This window comes from Amphibalanus amphitrite, unplaced genomic scaffold (genome assembly GCF_019059575.1).
Source record: "Amphibalanus amphitrite isolate SeventyFive unplaced genomic scaffold, NRLGWU_Aamphi_draft 000039F_arrow, whole genome shotgun sequence".
NCBI lineage: Eukaryota > Metazoa > Arthropoda > Thecostraca > Balanomorpha > Balanidae > Amphibalanus > Amphibalanus amphitrite.
The window spans coordinates 540,948-560,223 of NW_024881535.1; the positions used below are offsets into that span (position 1 = coordinate 540,948).

Here is a 19,276-nt window from a genome sequence, read left to right on the forward strand (position 1 = left end):
CCTCCCAGCACCCAGCCCAGGTGACTGACCTCCCAGCACCCAGCCCAGTGACTGACCTCCCAGCACCCAGCCCAGGTGACTGACCTCCGAGCTCTCCGTTTCCAAACACCTTCAGGTACCGCCTGGCCACCAGCAGCGACACGCAGACGATGGCACAGCCAGTGTACATGGCCACACTGAACGCCAGTGCGCCGCGCTCCACCTTAAATGTGCCGTCCTGGGGGCGGCGGAAAAGGAGTTAGAGGGGTACCTAACACGGGAAAGAGTGGAGAAGTTGGGTAAAGTTGGGCTGAATGAACTACATTTTGGCATAAAAGTCATTCTAACTTGTTTAGCCCGGTAGGTATGGGCGCAACTTAATGTAATCGGTACTTTCCTGAGGAAAATTATTTAAATAATTCCGAAGAACCATAGACCTCTCGCCTCTTTAGACTGGTAAACAGAAGTCTATGAAATAACGAACAGCAAGGCTCCTGTGTTAAAACATCACATCTTGCCATAATCCCCTGTGATCCCCGCCCCCATGACGTCATTGGCCGTACCTCGCTCGCCACAGCGTGATAGATGGAGGCGATCAGCCAGGGCAGTCCCAGGCCCAGGAACACATTGACGCTGTTGGAGCCGGTGATGTTACCGATGGCCATGTCGGCGTAGGTCTCCTTGATGGCGGCGGTGCGGGAGGCGAATGTGTCGGGCAGAGAGGTGCCCAGAGCCACGAACGAGATGGCTGAGGGAGAGGGGGAGAGTTAGTGAGGGCAAGAGGCGAGAGGGAGCTACAAGAACGGTAGTGGCCATTTATAGATGTGAATTCACTGTATCGGCTAATATTGAAAGTGATTAAGAAGGTTAAAAATGTTAACCATAACTAAAGTTCAGTCGCAACGCAACTAAATAAGTACGTACGTCATTGAAGGAAACTGTTCGATATCTTTCTCAAATTAACTAAGCCAAATGAGCTGAGTATCATTTCTCCGCAATTCAAATGTGCCCTATACGTCTTCAGCAAACATTTTCAAATATTGCCGTGATGACTTCATTATCGCTGCCACTTATTTTCGTCCAACACATCCTTCTTTTGCACCCATGTCAAACCCACTTCTGACACAAATTTCCTATCTCCATTCTCCCCCCGGCCATCACTAACCTGTTACACTATCCCGAAGTCCGACCAGACATCCAAAGATGGACGCCAGATCTCCGACAATAGCCGTCACCACTCCGGTCACTCCCAGTGACACGAAGAAGCACGGCCAGCCACCGAGCATGCCGGTCGGAGGCACCAGCGAGAACAGCACCTTCCAGAAGAACGTGAGGAAGTGCATGACGTAGTCCATGTTGGTTGCGTTCTCGACGTCGCCGCCGTTGACGGTGAGGGCTTCTTTGATCTGTTCGCCCCAGGTCTGGCGCTGGATCTCCACGGCGTGGATGTTGGCGTTTGTGAGGTTCATCAGACGGGAGATGACCGTGTTGAAGTCTGAGAAAGGAAGAAATGGTGGTGACGTTAAATTGAGATTTTGTTCTGACTTGAGCAGGTGCAATTGCACTACCGTAATGGTTAAGACATAAGCACTTTTATAAAAGCATGACAATTGCCGAGAAAATTAGCGCAAAGGAGAAAATAAGTTAGAAGAAGAAACTGTCGTGCTAAAAGTAACTAATAAATATCTAGTGTTCTACCAGCGCAATACCGCAAAAAAACAGTTAACAACGATACAGGTTCTACGAAGGTACTGTCGTGCAATCAACTCATTAATCTACGCATGCGATGTCGCATGATGAACTACAAGCCTCCACTCTGCACATACTGTCGTCACTGATAATGGTGACCGCCGTGCGGTTGATGCGTCCGATCCGTGCTCCGCCCGTCGGGTCAAACAGCTCGATCTCAAAGTGTTCGTCCTTCTCCGGACAGAAGTCGTTGGTGATGGGGATCTCCAGAATTCGCTCCGTCTGAGGGTAGACAGAGACATCTGTCGTCAGAGCGGGGAAATACGCCTGGGGTCAGGTGGACAGATTGGTAGATGGCCTACTATTACTGGCAAGTCGTTGATGTACCAACTATTACAGCAGAAAAGAAATCGGTATCCGCAAACGACACTGCACACTCGAACGCCCGTGAACTTTCGGGCAATGGTTAGCTGATTCAGCTATTTGTATTCCCTCCTTTCGTCTCAGGTGATATCAGGTAGGTATGGATCCTCCTTTGCACTTCATTCAGGCGTTTTGTGAACTTCTCACAGCTGACCCTAGAGTGAGGTGCTTTACTAGACCGCTTTCGAAGACACCGAGTCAATATCAGCAACAGGGGTGCAGTCAGCACTGCGTGGAGACGAATTCAATCTATTATGAATTCGTGCCACGCGCCAAACCGCTCCCAGTGGCACCATTTTCACATCGAGTGCAGGGAAAACACATCAATGACGGCAAAGGCGGACAGGTAGTGTGGTGTTGGCTCCAGGTAACATCTGCAGACAAGATCCTGGTAAACATTCTTAAAATCCTCCCAGTACTTAGGCATCACCCCTTTCCCATGACGATTCCCGGTAAACCAAAATTATCTCCAATGGAATAAAGTTTAGAGCTTGAACGACGTTTGTCAAGTGAATTAATCACCCCAAAATCTCATCATCCTAATTCATTCGTAACTCTCCCATTCCAGGCTGACAAACCTCCGTGTGTTTGAAGATGAGCATGCCCTCTCCGCCCTCATAGTCCTTTCCCGATAGTGCCGAGCGGTCGATCGTCTTCCATTTGACGGAGATCTCGCCGTCTGCTCCGTTCTTTCTGATGACCGGGATGGAGGCCTTTCCGATGGATTCGTTCACCAGGTAACCGCGCTTGGAGAACTGCACGTTGCCAGGCTCTGGCGGAAGACAGAATGGTGGGTTAGATGTTGTTTTTAGGACCTTGGATGTGAGGTGGGTGGGTGGAGGGAAGACATTCGTCAATCCGTCAGAAACGATTTGTTTGATAAAATGGAATAAATCGATGCAATAATAGCTGAGATATCGAAATGGAGTGATAAACGAATACGATAAAACAAGTAGAATACTGCGGCGTATAAATAGCAAAAGACTCAGAATTAGATTTCATTGACTCCGGGATAAAGTCACAACACCTATCCTTGTTTCTCAATATTGACGAGAAGCTACATTAATACGATGATATCGATATCCTAGAGCTGCCTGGACGCACCATCATCGTTGAGGATGGTAATCTCCATGATGGAGATGCGTCCGATCTCCACTCCGACCGGCTCCTTGTCCTCGGGCAGGAGGGAGACCTTGAGGAAGAACTCCTCGTCGGGCTCCCACTGGTTGTCGTTGATGATCTCCACAGTCACCTGTGCAACGGAAACGACGCACTTCCGGTCAGGAAATGATACGTTTCCGGTCAGTCGGCAGTCGGAAACAACACACTTCCGGTCAGAGACAGTAAGAAGCGACAGCCTTCCGATCAGAGACAATCGGAACCGGCATACTTCCGGTCAGCGACAGTCAGGAAACGACACACTTCCTCTTTGCGCTGCAACAGTCGGAAACGTCACACTTCCGGTCAGCGAGTAGGACCAGAAATATACTACCGTCTACCGATGAAAGAAACAATGTATGCAACGACACAAAAACAGCGCACTTTTCCGACATGCTAAGTTCCCTTTCTTGCCTGCATAGGTCGTACCTACTTTTCTCCTTCTTTCTGGGTTCCTTCGCCATGGAATTTATCCCCTGTATCCTGTTCTAAGTCCTGCTGCTCATTACTCGCTCACTCTCCTGGCAGGCCCCTGTTCCTCGCTTGCCTCCGTTTACTCTGTCCCACGTCCCTATCATTCCTCACCCACCTGTTTTTCGATCTCTCCCGGCTGGAAGGTGAGAATCTCGTTGATGCCGATGTAGTCTTCGTTTACCGTAGCCGTGCCATCAATGGTCTCGATCCTGACCGAGTCATATCATGTCAACACGGTGAACTACGAGAATGGATCGGGCTGGGAGGGGGGATATGTAAGCAGCCATAGCAATGCGGCTATGTGATAATTTAGGAAACGCGTTCTATTTTGTCATAAAATACACTTTTAACAGACATTGAGAAATGTTAGCTTCGATAGCTTTTTAAAATCCTCATGTGAGGTCCTAATCGGCCTCATTAACTACACAAAATATCTATAAAATGACATAGCCCACACCAAGCATCAACATAAGACAGACAATGTCTCCACTACCCATATGACGTCACTAAGACATCACTCCCTCCACTGACCTGCACCGGACCTCTGTATCGGTCAGACCAGACCGGACAACATGGTGACGTCATTATGACATCACTCCCTCCACTCACCTACAGCGGACCTCTGTATCCGTCAGACCAGACCGGACAACAGTGACGTCAAACTTTCCGACGTTCTCCATCACGTGCGCTGTGGCGGCGTGGAACTCAATGACGGCATTCTCCGTGGTGTCCACCACCTTCACTTCACCGAGGGTGGGCGCGTCCGGGTGTTCGTTCAGGGTGGTGTACACCTGGGGTCACCGCGGGAGGGGTCAGAGGGAGCGCTGGGGGGGGGGGGGGGGGTAGTAAGAGGAGATAGGGCGGTAATAGGCAGCGGTTTGGGTTGAGCAGAGGATATATCCTGTACGCAAAGAAACGTTTAATTGTACCTATGTGGTCGGCATGGAAGGTGTCATGAATTTGTTGGCATTACATGCATTAATTGGTATGTGTATGTGTAAGGTATTGGTAACGCTGGATGTCGACAAATCATTTGCAAGTTATCTGACATCCTATTTCAGTAAATGCTTGTGACAAGACGAAGTAAATAAATGTTTTTCGAAGCAGTACAGGTTTGTTCACTTTACAACCGCGCTGCCGCTATCGGGTGCTCAGATTATCTCCCATCTCCCTCCCCCTGTCCAACTCCAACCCCCCCCCCCGCCCCACCCACACGTAAACCACCATGTCTCGACACCCACTAGATCTACAATCTACAGATAACTATCGCACCCAGACTAGCGGTACGATCCCATAATCCACACCACTTATCGTACGGTGTGCGGAATTCGACGTGGCTTACCAAACGGCACAGTATCAATAAGTCAATAAACGGTACCTGGGGCGCCGATATCCTGACAGTTACTGAATGCGTTGGGCGTTGGTTGTAGTGAAAAATTCGCAACGCATCTGAATAACTATATAGTCTTGTTATTCAAGCGCATAAAAGCTAGACAAAGACATTGAAATGTTGCATTTAATCACACTTTTTACATCAAATCAAAACTATTTCAAATGTATGATTCAAACTAATTCGACGTTAGTGCTATCACACGAGTATACACACCAGAGCCAAGAACGCAACTGAAATACGCTAATGAACCACAAAACAGAACGTTCGAAGAGGGACGGAGTATATATTTTGTGGTAACATCTAGTGCAGTGTGCAAAGGAGACTAGCGTGGTGTGCAAACTACACAAAATGCGTCAGTTTCATGGTGGGTGAAATTTGCACCGTTGCGAAGGTAGAGGTACATTAACAAATAAAGACAAGACATCGTTTCGATGCCTGCATGCATGGACTCAAACACACAGTGTTTATCTTTCTCAGTGTCACATACCTTTCTAATACTGTCATAAACCTGGTAGATGTGAGAGAAGAGAGCGTGCGTTTAGAAGCGATAGAGAAACAAAGAGAAGAACGCAATCATCGATTAAGTGGGCATATTACTGTACTACTCGTAACAAACATGGATACAATCACTATACAATGGTCACTTACACTATACTAATGATATTCACTAGTTCGTCATATATACACAATGACGAGGCTTGTACTTGCAATGGTACAATTGCGAAATGACTACTACGAATAACCAAACTTATAGTTATAATAACATCGTATACACGACAAATCACATGATAAATCACACTGTGGATAAAGAACTAATACACATAAAGAAAAAACTATGTCTATTGTCTGCTCTTAACCTCATAATAATGTGATATGAATAGTCGATAAAGATTCATGTAACAAAGTAAAAATAACTGTAGAAAGATTCACACATTCACAAAGCAAGCAGAAAGGGGTACAGTAACTCGCAAGCGGTGACTGAGTTGCAAGCTAAGGAAAGACTGCTGTGAAATCCATGGCTCGACTGTCCAAAAGGCGAGTTTATAGCGGGGACAAAACCATTCCGCTCTACACAGGCATCACTGACCGTTACCTACTTCGTCTAGTTTGGCTTGCTTGCGGAACAGAGTGAGTCACAGGCTGGTGTCAGTGGGAGTCAGTGAGTCATTGCCGGGAGTCAGTGAGTCCTGGAGTCGGCTGCCAGGGGTCGGCAGGCTCGCTATAGGCGGGCTGGCACGGCAAACTATTGTACAGCGCTGTGCTTGGCACTCAACCGAGCAAAGCCGCTCAACGAAAACTTTCCTAACGCGAAATGCACCGGGCCTCAGCGGATTCAGTTGGGGGTCACTCGGAAAATATTAGAGCCGAAGCTGGTCAATAGCTACCGCGTCAAACTGTCACACGTTGGCAAAAGGTCACACGGCACTAAGAATATATCATATATCCAGCCATCAAAACGGCCTCCGCTCCGCTTTTCTGTGAAATCTCACACCACTCGCATCACATGTTCAAAGAGCAATTGCCACTCATCGGCATCTCAACTCAAAAATAAAAACAATAACCTCAAAAACACACTCCCGATTCCACTTCACACTGCAGCATCCACGGCAATCCCAAACCACATCTGGCACACATGCATCACCCAACCCACTTCAGTAAACCCGCACACGCCACTCGTTGCAATGTACACCACTCGTGCTGAGTTCTTACCTGCTGCAGTTTCATGCTCATGTTGGGCGTGGTTTTCCGCCCCCCGGCGATACTGCGAGTGGCTCCAATGCGGTACCACAGACGAGAGTGGTGCTGACTGTCCACCAGTCTATGGGGCAGGTCAGGTCAGGTCAGGTCAGGGTCCGGTCAGGTTCAGGTAAAGGAGCGGGCAATGGTGCTGCATTATGTCGGATCAGAGTAAAAGTCAGAGTCACAGACAGGTAAAGTAGCGGAGGGAGAAGTAGGAGATGCGTTAATTTTCACCAGTCCGGGAAGCATGTCAGGTGATCTGTAATGCTGGGCGACTTCCATCAGTCTCCGATCCAAGTCATGTATACAAATCTATATCGTTATCTAATTTAAAATAGGTGCAGCTAAAAATGGGGGAAAATGTTAACGAAAAAGCTATTGCCAAACATTAACTGGTGGGTCTCTAAGCTATTTATAATGCTCCACTAATGCCACACACTATAAACCACCATCTTACTTTTGAGCGGCAAGCACGGCGGCGTCCTCGTCACTGATCTTGGGGTTCATCTTCTTCACCTCCCTGACGAAGCTGACCAGCGCATCCTTGTTGAGTTCTCCGTCCTTGAAGTACTGGATGTCCCGAGAAAACTTGTCGGCTGAAAACAAAGGACAGTGCTGTTTTTAGGACAATCGAGGACAATATCAAGACCCTGCTGACGAACAGGGTCTTGGTGAGTGCAGAGAGTGTCAGAAGTTTGTAGGTGAACGGAAGCTTGGTGCAACAAAAAAGGTAGGAGCACAGTATGGTCAATTTGTCCTTAACATCTCTTACAAGCAAGGTGTTCACATCTCTGGGCCACCATGGAACGGAAATCCGGCGCAATATCATTCAACTGGCACTTAATTTTATCGCTATACTTCTCTAGCCTCAGCGCTGATCACTATTTTGCAACGATCTCCCTCCCGGCTCCCATCGAATAGTCTGAGCTCCCTCCCACAAAGGTAGGTACTCTGGAGGCGGGTGGTATCTAAAATACATCGCCGAACACCGCTGCCTGGCTCGTTATGGAAGCGGCTAATCCAATTCAGGTGTTAAAATATGCACTATTGCAGGGCTGGGTGTGGGGGTGCTGTATCCGGTAAGCGGTTATGGAAATCACCTAGTGTTATGTGAACCCGCTTAGCAACAGGAATATTTTTCTTTTCTTTTTAGGAATTATTTTTCCGGAATTATGTCAAGGACTTTAAAGCTTTGCCACCTCTCCAGACGCTTTCTCGGCTTCCTACAGCCGTCGAGTGTCGAGGACTGCTCTATCGTGAACTGATAATGATTCGAGCTGAAAATGTCGAACTGCACTGCTGGCAGTTCCAAGACTAACATAGCTCAATAATTACGGAGCGAGCGAAGCGAGCGGAGTCTCATACTGAATTAAGGGAAAATCCTGAGTATGAGCGGCCGGCCGGCCGGCCGTGGGGACGCTCTTCAAAAGCTAATATCTTAGGAACGGGACATCCGATTGACAAGCGGTCTTCTTTACTGAATGTCACTTGGACGTAAAAGTTCTGTGGTGTGATGGCCACCATGCGTTCTTGCCAACCACCGCACGTGGCGCGTGGTAAAGTTGGACATTTTTTAAGAACCCCCAAAATTGCAACCTCAATAACGGCACAGCGGTTGGGCCGATTGAATTGAAACTCGGTACACAGTTAGGTCTCCATCAGATAATTCATCTGCATCTGTTAAGGTTGGGGTGCTACAGCACGTGCGCACGTGCAGGGGGCGCTCCCAGATCTCGAGAACGGCTGGGCCGATTGCGCTCAAATTTGGTACACGGTTGGGGACCAGTTAGTAGGGTGCCGTGCAAAAGTCAGTTTGGACCCCGCTTGCACGTGCGCACGTGCAGTGTGCCGCTTCCAGATCTCGAGAACGGCTAGGCCGATTGCGCTGAAATTTGGCACATCGCTAAAGACCGGTTAGTAGGGTGCAGTGCACAAGTTAGTTGGAGGTACCCCCTCGCAATTTCGCACGTGCAAGGCCCATCCTCTCGCTCGCTCCGTTGGTCGCCCAAAAGGCGTTTTACTGGTAATGTAGCAGTGTTCGACATTTAGCGCTTTCGGCTGGTTGTCGAGGAAACAGAGGTCACGACCGTAATCTAGCGGTTGGTAAAGCTCCCCCAAATCCAGCAGATTATGCCTGTCACAAGTTTGACAGATGTTGTACGCGTTTTCCGCACAACTTCCAGTTTATGGGGCTGCAACGGTGTGCAAGAGCCTGCAAACCAGCTAGCTGCATTGTCAGGGTGGATAAATTGCAAGCCACGTGAGTAGATTTCCTGCCGAATCGAATGAGACCAGAAGGTAGACCACAGTTACTCATTTGGCTTTAACGCCGTTAAATATTTATACCAGCACCATTACAATCTGAAACAGGGACACTTAACCTGTAGACTACAATATAAACATGCTTTGCCGTTGATGACAAACAATGCATTATGCATTGAGTTGAAGAGGGTTTGAATGGACAGCCATTATGGCATCAAGTGGCTCGCTGAGCGCAGCATACATCTATCTATACTAGATGCCGGCAGCGCTCTTGCATTGCCTTGGGCCAGAATTGGAGGAACGGTACTGAGGGCACACACCGGGCCAGACCACCGAAACCCAGACTGAGCTTGGACTGAACCTGAAACCAAACGAAACATCCCAAAAATGCTTCGAAGCACGTGAGATTGGTGCGGATATCTTCCTACAGTATGGTATGAATTAACTGCACGTGCATAGTTCATGTCCCAGGCACCCCAGTGCAGTCATTTTCATAACATCATGTAGCGTGTGTCTAGTTCTATCAGTGTACCGACTTTTGTGTCGCTAGATCGACGTTTCCCGGGATCAGAGGATCCCTAGTCAAAACCGTTATCCGCCCCCCGCACGCGCAGCTTGCACCCCTGGGATATTATCTCGCCGGAATGTTACGACTCAATGTATTCTTCTTATGACCTGCAAGTTTTGAACCAGTTAGAGCGGCCGTTTACCCTGCAGGCGTGGCAACGCACGAAGGGGTGCAATCGGCTTGCACGTACCTAGCTCGTGCACCACAGAGTTTAGCTCAACCAAATGTGCACTATTTTGGAGGCCTTGCCTGAGACTACCATTGAACCGATTTTGAGGTTGATAGCTCAAAATTTCTTTGAGCCAGAGGACCTCACGTCAAAACGGTTTTCCGCCCCCAGCACGTGCAGCCTGCACCCCTCGCAGACGGTGACCCCCCTGGAAACTGGTTCAAGGTGTTACCGATGTGTCCCGCCAGTGTGGCTTTGTCCGTGACCTCGGGTTGACCTGTAGCCTTGACAAAAAATTTCGTGTCACCGAAACTTTGAAGCGGAATAGCATGTGCCACGAAGCACTGAGCGAACCGAGGCCAGTACCAAAAGTTTACCTCGCCGCAGACGAGTCGAACGGTCCCACTTTCGTCCCGATCGGTCCACCCATTTTGACTCCAGGTCTAAAAAGGCTTGGACAAACTCACTCACATACTCACATACTCACTCACATACTGACAAACAGGCTTGGCCGAACTTTTCTTCAGCGACCACTGAACTCTAATATATACTGGAAGGAGCATTGGTGACTTGTTTTTGTCTATCGATTTCCGCCATGTTGTGTATACCAGAAATATAAATTGCATGTACGGTAGCAGAGGTGCAGTTTAGTGAGAGGTAGTGTTACAAAGTATCATATCATTTACATATTCGCAATAATGTCAGACCTCCATTAATCAGGCCAACATACATGTACTCACGTGCTTTACTTTTACATTCAAAAATTAGTAAAATCAGTGTGTGGAACGGAGAAAAAGTGTGTGAATAAAATGCAACAAAGAAACATGGATTATTAAGTCATAACATAATGGCGACGAGGACGAGATGAATTTAACGTTATAAAGTAACGTAAACTTAGAGCGCCGATTAACGTAACGTTAACGCTACTAAAAGTAGGTAACGTAACGGAAATTAAAATGGCATTAAGTGTAGATGCCCCTCAGAAATATAGGGAGGGAGAAGACTTTGACATGTGGATAGATTCCTTTGAAATCTATTTATGTGCGCTTGGGATCGAGGAACCAAAACGGAAAAGAGCTTTGATGCTACATCTACTTGGAACCGACATACAGCAGCGGCTGAAAGACATCGACACGGTCTACGAAAATAATTTAGAGGGAACCGATGAGTACGAGCGTACCAAGCAGCAGCTGCGATCGCTGTTAAAGCCACAGGTCCGAACGATTTACGAGAGAAATATCTTTCATAGCATGAACATGACTGATAACGACGAGAACGTCCGAGATTTTGTTGTGCGACTGAGAAAGCAAGCAGATAAATGCAATTTCTCGAGGGAACAGAGAGACGAAATGATCCGGGATATACTCATAGCAAGATGTCCCCATCAGACTTTGCAAGTTCGTCTGCTCGAAGCCCATAAACTGACTACAGAAGACGCGGTAAAAATCTGGGAGTCCTATCTCCAAGTACGGACCCAATGCCAAAAACTTCAAGATAAGAACGGCAAAGAGAAGGACCCCAGTCCAGAAACTGAGCAGTCTGAGCCACAAAACGAAAACGTCAACAGAGTTCGACAGAAATATCGAGCTCCATCCAAGCCATTCAACGGACAGGGACAGCGAACTTTCGCCGGAAGCGGAATTCCTGCCTGCACTCGGTGCGGACGAAGAGGGCATAATTCAAACGCCTGTACCGCAACGAAGGGTCAGACCTGTCACAAGTGCGGCGGCAAAAATCATTTTGCCAGGGCTTGCTGGTCTACTCAGACACGGCAGCCACAGACAACTCTGGAACCTAGAAGACGGGTAAACCACCTACAAGAAGAAAGCGCTGAACAGGGTGAAGATGAGCTGGTTTTCTCCACCAGACCGAAGAAGCCCATCCAAGAAAAGCTGAAACAGGGACTGACTGAAATATTGATCGAAAATACCAAAATCCAAGTTCTGGTCGACACAGGCGCGTCCGTCGATATTATCACCCGAAAAGATTTCAAGAAGCTGAAAGGTGTAAAGGCGACAAAAACAAGCAGACGGCTTCTGCCCTACGGCACCAAAGAAGCACTGAAGCTCGATGGAGAATTCCTGGCACGAAGCCAAGTCGGAGGAAAGGAAGCACTCAGCTGCTGGATCATTGCGGCGCACGGAGATGTGTCCTTGCTAAGCGGAACCACCGCGGAGCTCCTGGGACTTGTGATGCGCACCGATACGGTGAACCAACTGGAAAAAGACGGCGGTTCCCGGCTGACACTCAAGAAAGTGTTCGCAGACAACCAGGAAGTGTTCAAAGACGAGCTTGGACAGATGGCCGATCTGACAGCGAAGCTGAAGCTCAAAGATGACGCCGAGCCAGTCTTTAGGAAAGTAAGACCGGTTCCGTACGCCCTTCAAGACGCCGTCGATGAAGAGCTTAAAAAGTGGGAGAAGACGGGCATTGCTGAGCGGATTGAATATTCCGACTGGGCTACGCCGCTAGTCGTTGTCCCAAAACCCGGCGGCGGAGTGAGGCTGTGTGGAGACTATAAACACACTGTCAATAAGCAGCTCGACGTACCACAGCACCCGATGCCCAACCTGGAAGATATGCTACCAAAACTGGCTGGAATGAAGTATTTCAGCAAGCTCGACCTCAGCACCGCATATCTGCAAATGAAGATGGATGAAGAGAGTCAAAAGTTCACGGTGCTGAACACACCGCGTGGACTGTTAAAAATGAAACGACTCCCCTATGGAATATCCTCGGCTCCTGCTACATTTCAGAGGGCCATGGAGAAAATTTTGGAAAACTCACCAGGAACAATGTGTTTCCTGGATGATGTTCTGGTGGCTGGAGCTACGAAGGAAGAGGCACTCAAGAGGCTGGACCAGACTCTGCAAAGACTGAGAAGCTGGAAGCTGGTCTTGAAGCAGGCCAAATGCAAGTTCCTGCTGTCGTCGGTCCAGTACTTAGGAGTGGAGATCAGCGCTGCGGGAGTCCAAACGGTGAAAGAAAAGATCGACCCGGTGTTACATGCACCGCCACCGCGAGACACAAGCGAATTGAGAAGTTTTCTCGGAGCAGTCACATTCTATGCAAGATTTATACCGGACATGTCGTCAGTGGCTGCGCCGCTATACAAGCTTCTACAGAAGAGAGAAAAGTGGCGATGGACAGCTACAGAAGAGCGGGGATTTAGCGAGCTCAAGAAGAGACTTGCTTCAGCACCAGTACTGGCACATTATGACGGATGCCGGCCCGTAAGGCTCATTACGGACGCTAGCCCGCACGGCGTAGGAGCCGTGTTGATGCAGGTTGGAACAGACGGGACGGAGCGACCGGTCCGTTTCGCCTCCAGAAGCCTCACCAAAGCCGAGAAAGCCTACTCCCAGTTCGATCGAGAAGGACTAGCAGTCATCTTTGGAGTAACCCGCTTCAAGCAGTACCTGTGGGGCAGAAGATTTACTTTAGTCACCGACAACAAGGCACTAAGCTCGATATTCGGGCCCAAATCAGAGGTACCAGCCCTAGCCACAGCGCGAATGCATCGATGGGCGCTGCTGTTAGCGGCATACAGCTACGAAGTTGAGCACCGGAAGGCAGAGGCAATACCCATGGCAGATTTTCTGTCTCGTCTTCCTTACGACAAGCCAACCGGAACCCGAAACGGCCCAGATGAAGCCACTGTATGTTTTCTCGAGCAGATAGAAAACATGCCGCCACTCAGCGCCAGAGACCTGCAGCGTGAAACCAACAGAGATCCAGTCCTGTCTGAAGTTGCCGAGCATTTACACAGGGGATGGCCAAACACTGAGTCGTCCTACAGCAGGGAAGCGCAGCCCTATGCAAACAAAAGAGCGCAGTTGTCCCTCAACAATGGCTGTATCCTGTGGGGCAGCAGAGCCGTGATACCAAGCCGCCTCCGAAAAGCAGTGCTGGCTGAGCTGCATGAGAGTCACCCAGGTGCCACAAAGATGAAGATGCTGGCTCGCAGTTATGTCTGGTGGCCGAATATTGACCGTGACATTGAAGAAATGGTTAAGTCCTGTTCAGGATGCCAGTCCGTACAGAACGAGCACCCAGCAGTGTTTCTCCATCCATGGGAACGCACATCGAGACCTTGGGATCGAGTTCATCTGGATTTTGCAGGGCCATTCAGAGGAAGTTACTTCTTGGTGGTTGTAGACAGCCATTCCAAGTGGCCAGAAGTTATAATGATGAAGGACATCACAACTCAGAGTACGATCACCGAACTGGCAAAGATATTCGCCAGATGGGGAAATCCAGTTCAGTTGGTGACAGATAATGGCACCCAGCTAACCTCAAAAGACTTTGAAGATTTCCTGACAAAACAAGGAGTCAAACACATCAGAGTATCGCCATACCGACCGCAAAGCAATGGATTGGCTGAGCGTCTGGTGCAAACGGTAAAGAACAGCCTGAAGGCTCACCTGAGCGGAGGGGACCAGCGTCCACTTGACCTTCAGCTGGCATCTTTTCTCCTGCAGTACCGCAATACTCCTCACACCACAACAGGGGTGGCACCAGCAGAGGCCATGACCGGAAGAAAGATGAGGACGAGGCTGGACTTGCTGAAGCCCCGCACTGAAGAAAAGGTCATGAATGCCCAAGCTAGCCAGATGCTACGTCACAGCCAAAGACTACCCGAGTATGAAGCTGGAGATGAAGTTCTGGTCAGGAACTACGCAGGAGGACAAAAATGGAAAAAGGGAAAGGTGATAGGCCGAACCGGTCCAGTGTCTTACCAAGTCACAGTGGAAGGGCTGGTCTGGTCAAGGCATGCGGGACAGCTCCTACTCCTGCCCTCCAAGGACTCGAAGAAGGAGCAAGATTGCGGTGACAAGTCAAAACATCGGAGCATGAGCAAACATCTTGACTTATGTCCACCGCCTCCGCAAGCATCCTCAAGTCTGCCTAATCCCAGAGCAGATGAAATTGCATTGGAGGAACAACAAGGATCCTCAGATCCTCCAGGAATCCCCGAAACACAAGACACTAGAGGCCAGAGCAGCCCTCACCCATCCGCAAAACAGCTGAAGCAGCCAGAAGGTGTACCGCCACAACCGCCACCTGCTACCCAAGCTTCTCCAAAGGCGGTGACCAGGGCAGGGAGGACCTGTCGTCAACCATGGTGGCTCAAGGACTTTGTTATGTCTTAGTACTACTGAGCAGGAAGTGCAGTTCATTTTTTTTTTAAGGGTGCGAGAGTGTTACAAAGTATCATATCATTTACATATTCGCAATAATGTCAGACCTCCATTAATCAGGCCAACATACATGTACTCACGTGCTTTACTTTTACATTCAAAAATTAGTAAAATCAGTGTGTGGAACGGAGAAAAAGTGTGTGAATAAAATGCAACAAAGAAACATGGATTATTAAGTCATAACAGGTACACAACTCAAAAGTGCTGCTGCTTCATGCTTGTGTAACAGCTGGAAGCTGTAACATTTTTTCCGTACATCAAAAAAAGACATCTCTCACACTCTATACGAAAGGACGATCGCACTGTCTGCCGCGCCGCTGAGCCGGCGTGGGGAGGGGGTCGACCAAACGATCCCCGACTCGTCGGCCGGTCACCATTAAGCGAAGATCAAAGGCTCGCCGAAGGGTGGAGTACAAACACACCCATCCGGGCCGGCACAGCTACCGCCGACGAACGCGGCGCAGTCGGAACCACCTGCCCTCCGGTGCTGGCTAGTGCGAAAAACGCCGCGTCCGGCACAGGCAGGGACCGACATCCGGCGAAAATCGAGTGTGAAAACGTCATCCGGCAGGAGACAGCTGAGACGGATGAGCCGTGCTAGTGAGGATGACGTCACGTTCCGGCGGAATGGAGGGCGGAGGGTGACAGTCTCGACTCCGGATGCGAGACGGGATGTCGCCAATTTTCTGCCCCGGTCGGGGAGGCCCGGCGACGCCCGGAACCTCCGGCCCGGAAATCACAGGCGAACAAAAACTCAGCGGAGAAGGAGAAGGAGATTGAGACAGACCCGAGACCGACCATCGGAGGCCGACCACCAGGGACAGAACGCCTCGGGACTCGGCGCGGGACACCGCCCCGCCCGGCTTCGGCCGGAGCGGCCTCTCTGCTGATCGGATCATCACTGCACCGGACCTCAACTGGAGTGGACAGCAATCATCAAACACTGTCAAGTGAGTCATCTCATCTGTCCGCCTCATCAAGACTGCCTCCCCGTCATGGACAATTCAACCTCCCATTCACCCATCGGATGTCTCTGATCTGGATTACAAATGCCACTCCCTGGGGTCTAACCTGAGCCACCATTAGAGGGTAATGGATTTAACATCGTGGGAGTGTTACTCGACTGGGAAGGGGAGGGCAGATGGTCGCTACATTCCGCTCCCGACCGAGCAGCGCGGCAGTGGGGCGTCTGTTTGTAAAGACGGGGAGGGGCTAATGGGCCTGACTGGTCCGGCCTTGGCTATGGGATAGACAGAGGGGTTAGAGGGACAGCCGGGGCGGGTCAGTAAGGGTCAGTGTAGGCTAATGGCTCACCATTACATTGGTATTGGGGGGGGAGCGCTATCTGTCGGCCATCGAGCGCGCGGTCCGGCCGCAGTGAGGTGTGGGGTTCAATGTATTAGAGGGGAGGGGAACAGGTCAGGTGGTGTCATTTTTGGGGCGCTGGTCACCACTGACGCGTCAAACTACGTCAGATGACGTCATGACAGTTCAATTGGCGATGTTTTGTAAATAATCTTTTGCGGTTAGGGCGTTAGGATTAGATTTAAGGCTAAGTTGGCATTGGCGAGCTGACAACCGATCGTGGGACACCGGTTGAAAATGACCAGCATTGTATCGTCCGTTTGTAAATATAGCGTGAAAATTCAATAATCTGTCTGGGAAAGAAGGGAGGGTTACTCCGGATATGTTGCTGATTCGGATTCACAGAGACCGCTAACGTAATTATCTTTAAGTTGTCACGTCGACCACACGACCGTACGCCGGCATCACATCACAGGCTCACCGGGACTACACCGCGGCGATCTGATCACGAATCAACGGAAACGCAATGATCACGCCCTCACGACGCGACCACCACAAATTCGTTTTTTTTTTCTAGTAGGTCAGCATAAGCTGTTTCATAATCTAACTAGTTTGGACCCGGTAGACCAGCGTTTCAATCCATTATCAATCTAGTGTTAACCCAAGGCTTATCAATCGATTCTCAATTCTTACAAGTACTATTCGAGATAAATCGACGGTCAGCGTAGGATCGCCACATTCCTGGGGCAGATTCATCATTTGGATAAGGTTTGATACGAAGGCGGCCCAAGAAGTCGTAACGTGTTCAGTTACATTCGGATAGGGAGAGTAAACATTGTAAACGTCAAACATTATTCTGCTCCTTCGGCAGCTCAGCGCCAGAACAAGTTGAATTGCATTCCGGGTTGTTATTAAATCAGTATTGAGTCGTTTCGTGATTCGCGTTCATATAACTGATACAAATCTGAATCACCATTTCAATCGTTGTAAATTTATCGCTGTTCGTAACCTGTCAATCAATTACTCTTTCTGTCCTAGCATTATCAGTACCTAACTGATATTGATGCTAGCTCCCCCGTCGAGGTATATCAAAGATTAACGTAGAAATGTTACGGTTGTTAAATCGATGCATCATTTGAGGCAATTGATCATAAACATCAAGCGAGTTACCGTTCAATGTGACGTGACTATGTCAAATGTCACCCTGCTTGTACACGTCTAGTTGGTTACGGAGGGAAGCGAGAAATTACCGCAGCTCATGTCCTTCATGTAGAATAAAGACGCACCGACGACAGCACCACTAGCGCCACCTACAAGATCCCATGCCTTCAGTGCAGACTCCGACAGGGCTCACTTGCTCAGCTGCAGCTGACAATACTAACAGTGCCACCTAGCATGGAATACGCCACTGGTTCCCAAAACTGCCATGAGAGGTCGCCACATAACCCTGAATCTGACGCGTATGCGAGTATGCGTAAGAGACAGACGGGCACGGGCAAGGATAGAAAGAGTTAAGTGAGTGATGAGTGAATGAGTGGACGCGTGAAGGTGTGGATGAGTAAATTGGGGCGTGAGTTGGTATGTATGTGAGAAAGAGAGCAAGATGTCGAAGTTTCTAAATCAGTAGTTATAAAGATCGATCTCATACATGAAATATTTTGGTACAAGTTCGACAATCCAGACCAACCCGTGACTCCCTACCGCCACCTAGCTAACGTAGCCTTGACGACATCCGCTAGGAGTCGCCAAAATCACCGATGAGTCAGAATGGGCGCCGATCAGATCTGAAGCAGGGTCAGGTCACCGCAGAGCTTTCATTACAATCAATTAAAGGCCGGTTATCACCTGTCCCTTTGTGTTTGCTTAATTTACAAATATTGTACAATTTCGATAAATCCCGTTTGCCTAAAAGACTCAACGATATGGTTCAATCTTAAGACCTGCGACAGTGAGTTAGAACAGATAATCGAGAGTGAGAGTGAGAGTGAGAGTGAGAGTGAGACAGAGACAGAGACAGAGGCAGAGACAGAGACAGAGACAGAGACAGAGAGAGAGAGAGAGAGAGAGAGACAGAGACAGAGACAGAGACAGAGACAGAGACAGAGAGAGACAGAGACAGAGACAGAGACAGAGACAGAGACAGAGACAGAGACAGAGACAGACAGAGAGAGAGAGAGAGAGAGAGAGAGAGAGAGAGAGAGAGAGAGAGAGAGAGAGAGAGAGGGTGAGTGAGTGAGTGAGATATCCAGGTGTAATACTTCATTTATATCTGTAGGCAAAAGCGACCTTCATGCTAATTTAAACCAGAGAAAGACAATGACGCGAATGCTTTGGATCTCACAAATGCGATCTGGTCCCCCCGCCGCTGGATCGGAGAAAGCACCGGCCCATGAAGTCCTCAGCTCAGCTGAACCGCGGGCAGTACACGAATATGGACCTGCTGAGAGAAACAATTAATATGTTAAGATAGCTGGACGAACACCTAATTCAACTATTGACCCATCCTGACCTCAGTAGAAAAGATGGACAAAATTGCGGGTGGTCAAAAAGGGGAGAAATAGACAGCAGTCACATATGATCAAAATTTAGCAAATCTTGGTAAACAACTCTACGGTCTAATTCTGGGAGAAACTGGTTACCTTTGTCAGTCGAAACCAAACTCTACCTCGCGAGGCATGCTACCGACTCAGATTAGCAGACAATTATAGGCTAAAGGCAGGAATGGAGAATTAATTGTGTTATGATTGAGCGCGCATCACTAAAACTTAGAAATTGAAAGACAGAAAGTGGCCATGACTGAGTCAGATGGCGTTAGGTTCAATTGAGCAGCACCAGGGACTTGTGAGGAAATTACACCCACCCCAGTCACATTTCTAGTGTCATTCCCTAATAAACATGTACAACAAAAGGTCAAA

At 48.9% G+C, this 19,276-nt stretch overlaps 2 protein-coding genes across 3 annotated transcripts in view; one reads left to right on the plus strand and one right to left on the minus strand.

Annotated features, from left to right (window-relative positions):
* Nucleotides 1–19,276, minus strand: part of LOC122373979 (sodium/calcium exchanger 2-like) — a 72,812-nt gene that overhangs the window by 2,095 nt on the left and 51,441 nt on the right. For both annotated transcript variants that reach the window (XR_006255135.1, XM_043352463.1), the window contains exons 5-14: nt 7,314–7,452; nt 6,827–6,935; nt 4,333–4,514; nt 3,839–3,932; nt 3,196–3,343; nt 2,670–2,863; nt 1,806–1,950; nt 1,145–1,474; nt 543–727; nt 85–217 (exon numbers count right to left, since the gene is read on the minus strand). Coding sequence is in view for 1 of the 2 variants with exons in the window: in XM_043352463.1 (XP_043208398.1) it covers nt 85–217; nt 543–727; nt 1,145–1,474; nt 1,806–1,950; nt 2,670–2,863; nt 3,196–3,343; nt 3,839–3,932; nt 4,333–4,514; nt 6,827–6,935; nt 7,314–7,452 (1,659 nt within the window). In the remaining variant the exon portion in view is untranslated. The remainder of the gene's footprint in view (nt 1–84; nt 218–542; nt 728–1,144; nt 1,475–1,805; nt 1,951–2,669; nt 2,864–3,195; nt 3,344–3,838; nt 3,933–4,332; nt 4,515–6,826; nt 6,936–7,313; nt 7,453–19,276) is intronic.
* LOC122373986 (uncharacterized protein K02A2.6-like) lies at nt 11,512–15,233 on the plus strand. The gene is made up of 2 exons (XM_043352479.1): nt 11,512–12,579; nt 14,549–15,233. Exons 1-2 carry the CDS (start codon nt 12,048–12,050, stop codon nt 14,566–14,568), a joined length of 552 nt encoding a protein of 183 aa, XP_043208414.1. The 5' UTR covers nt 11,512–12,047; the 3' UTR covers nt 14,569–15,233.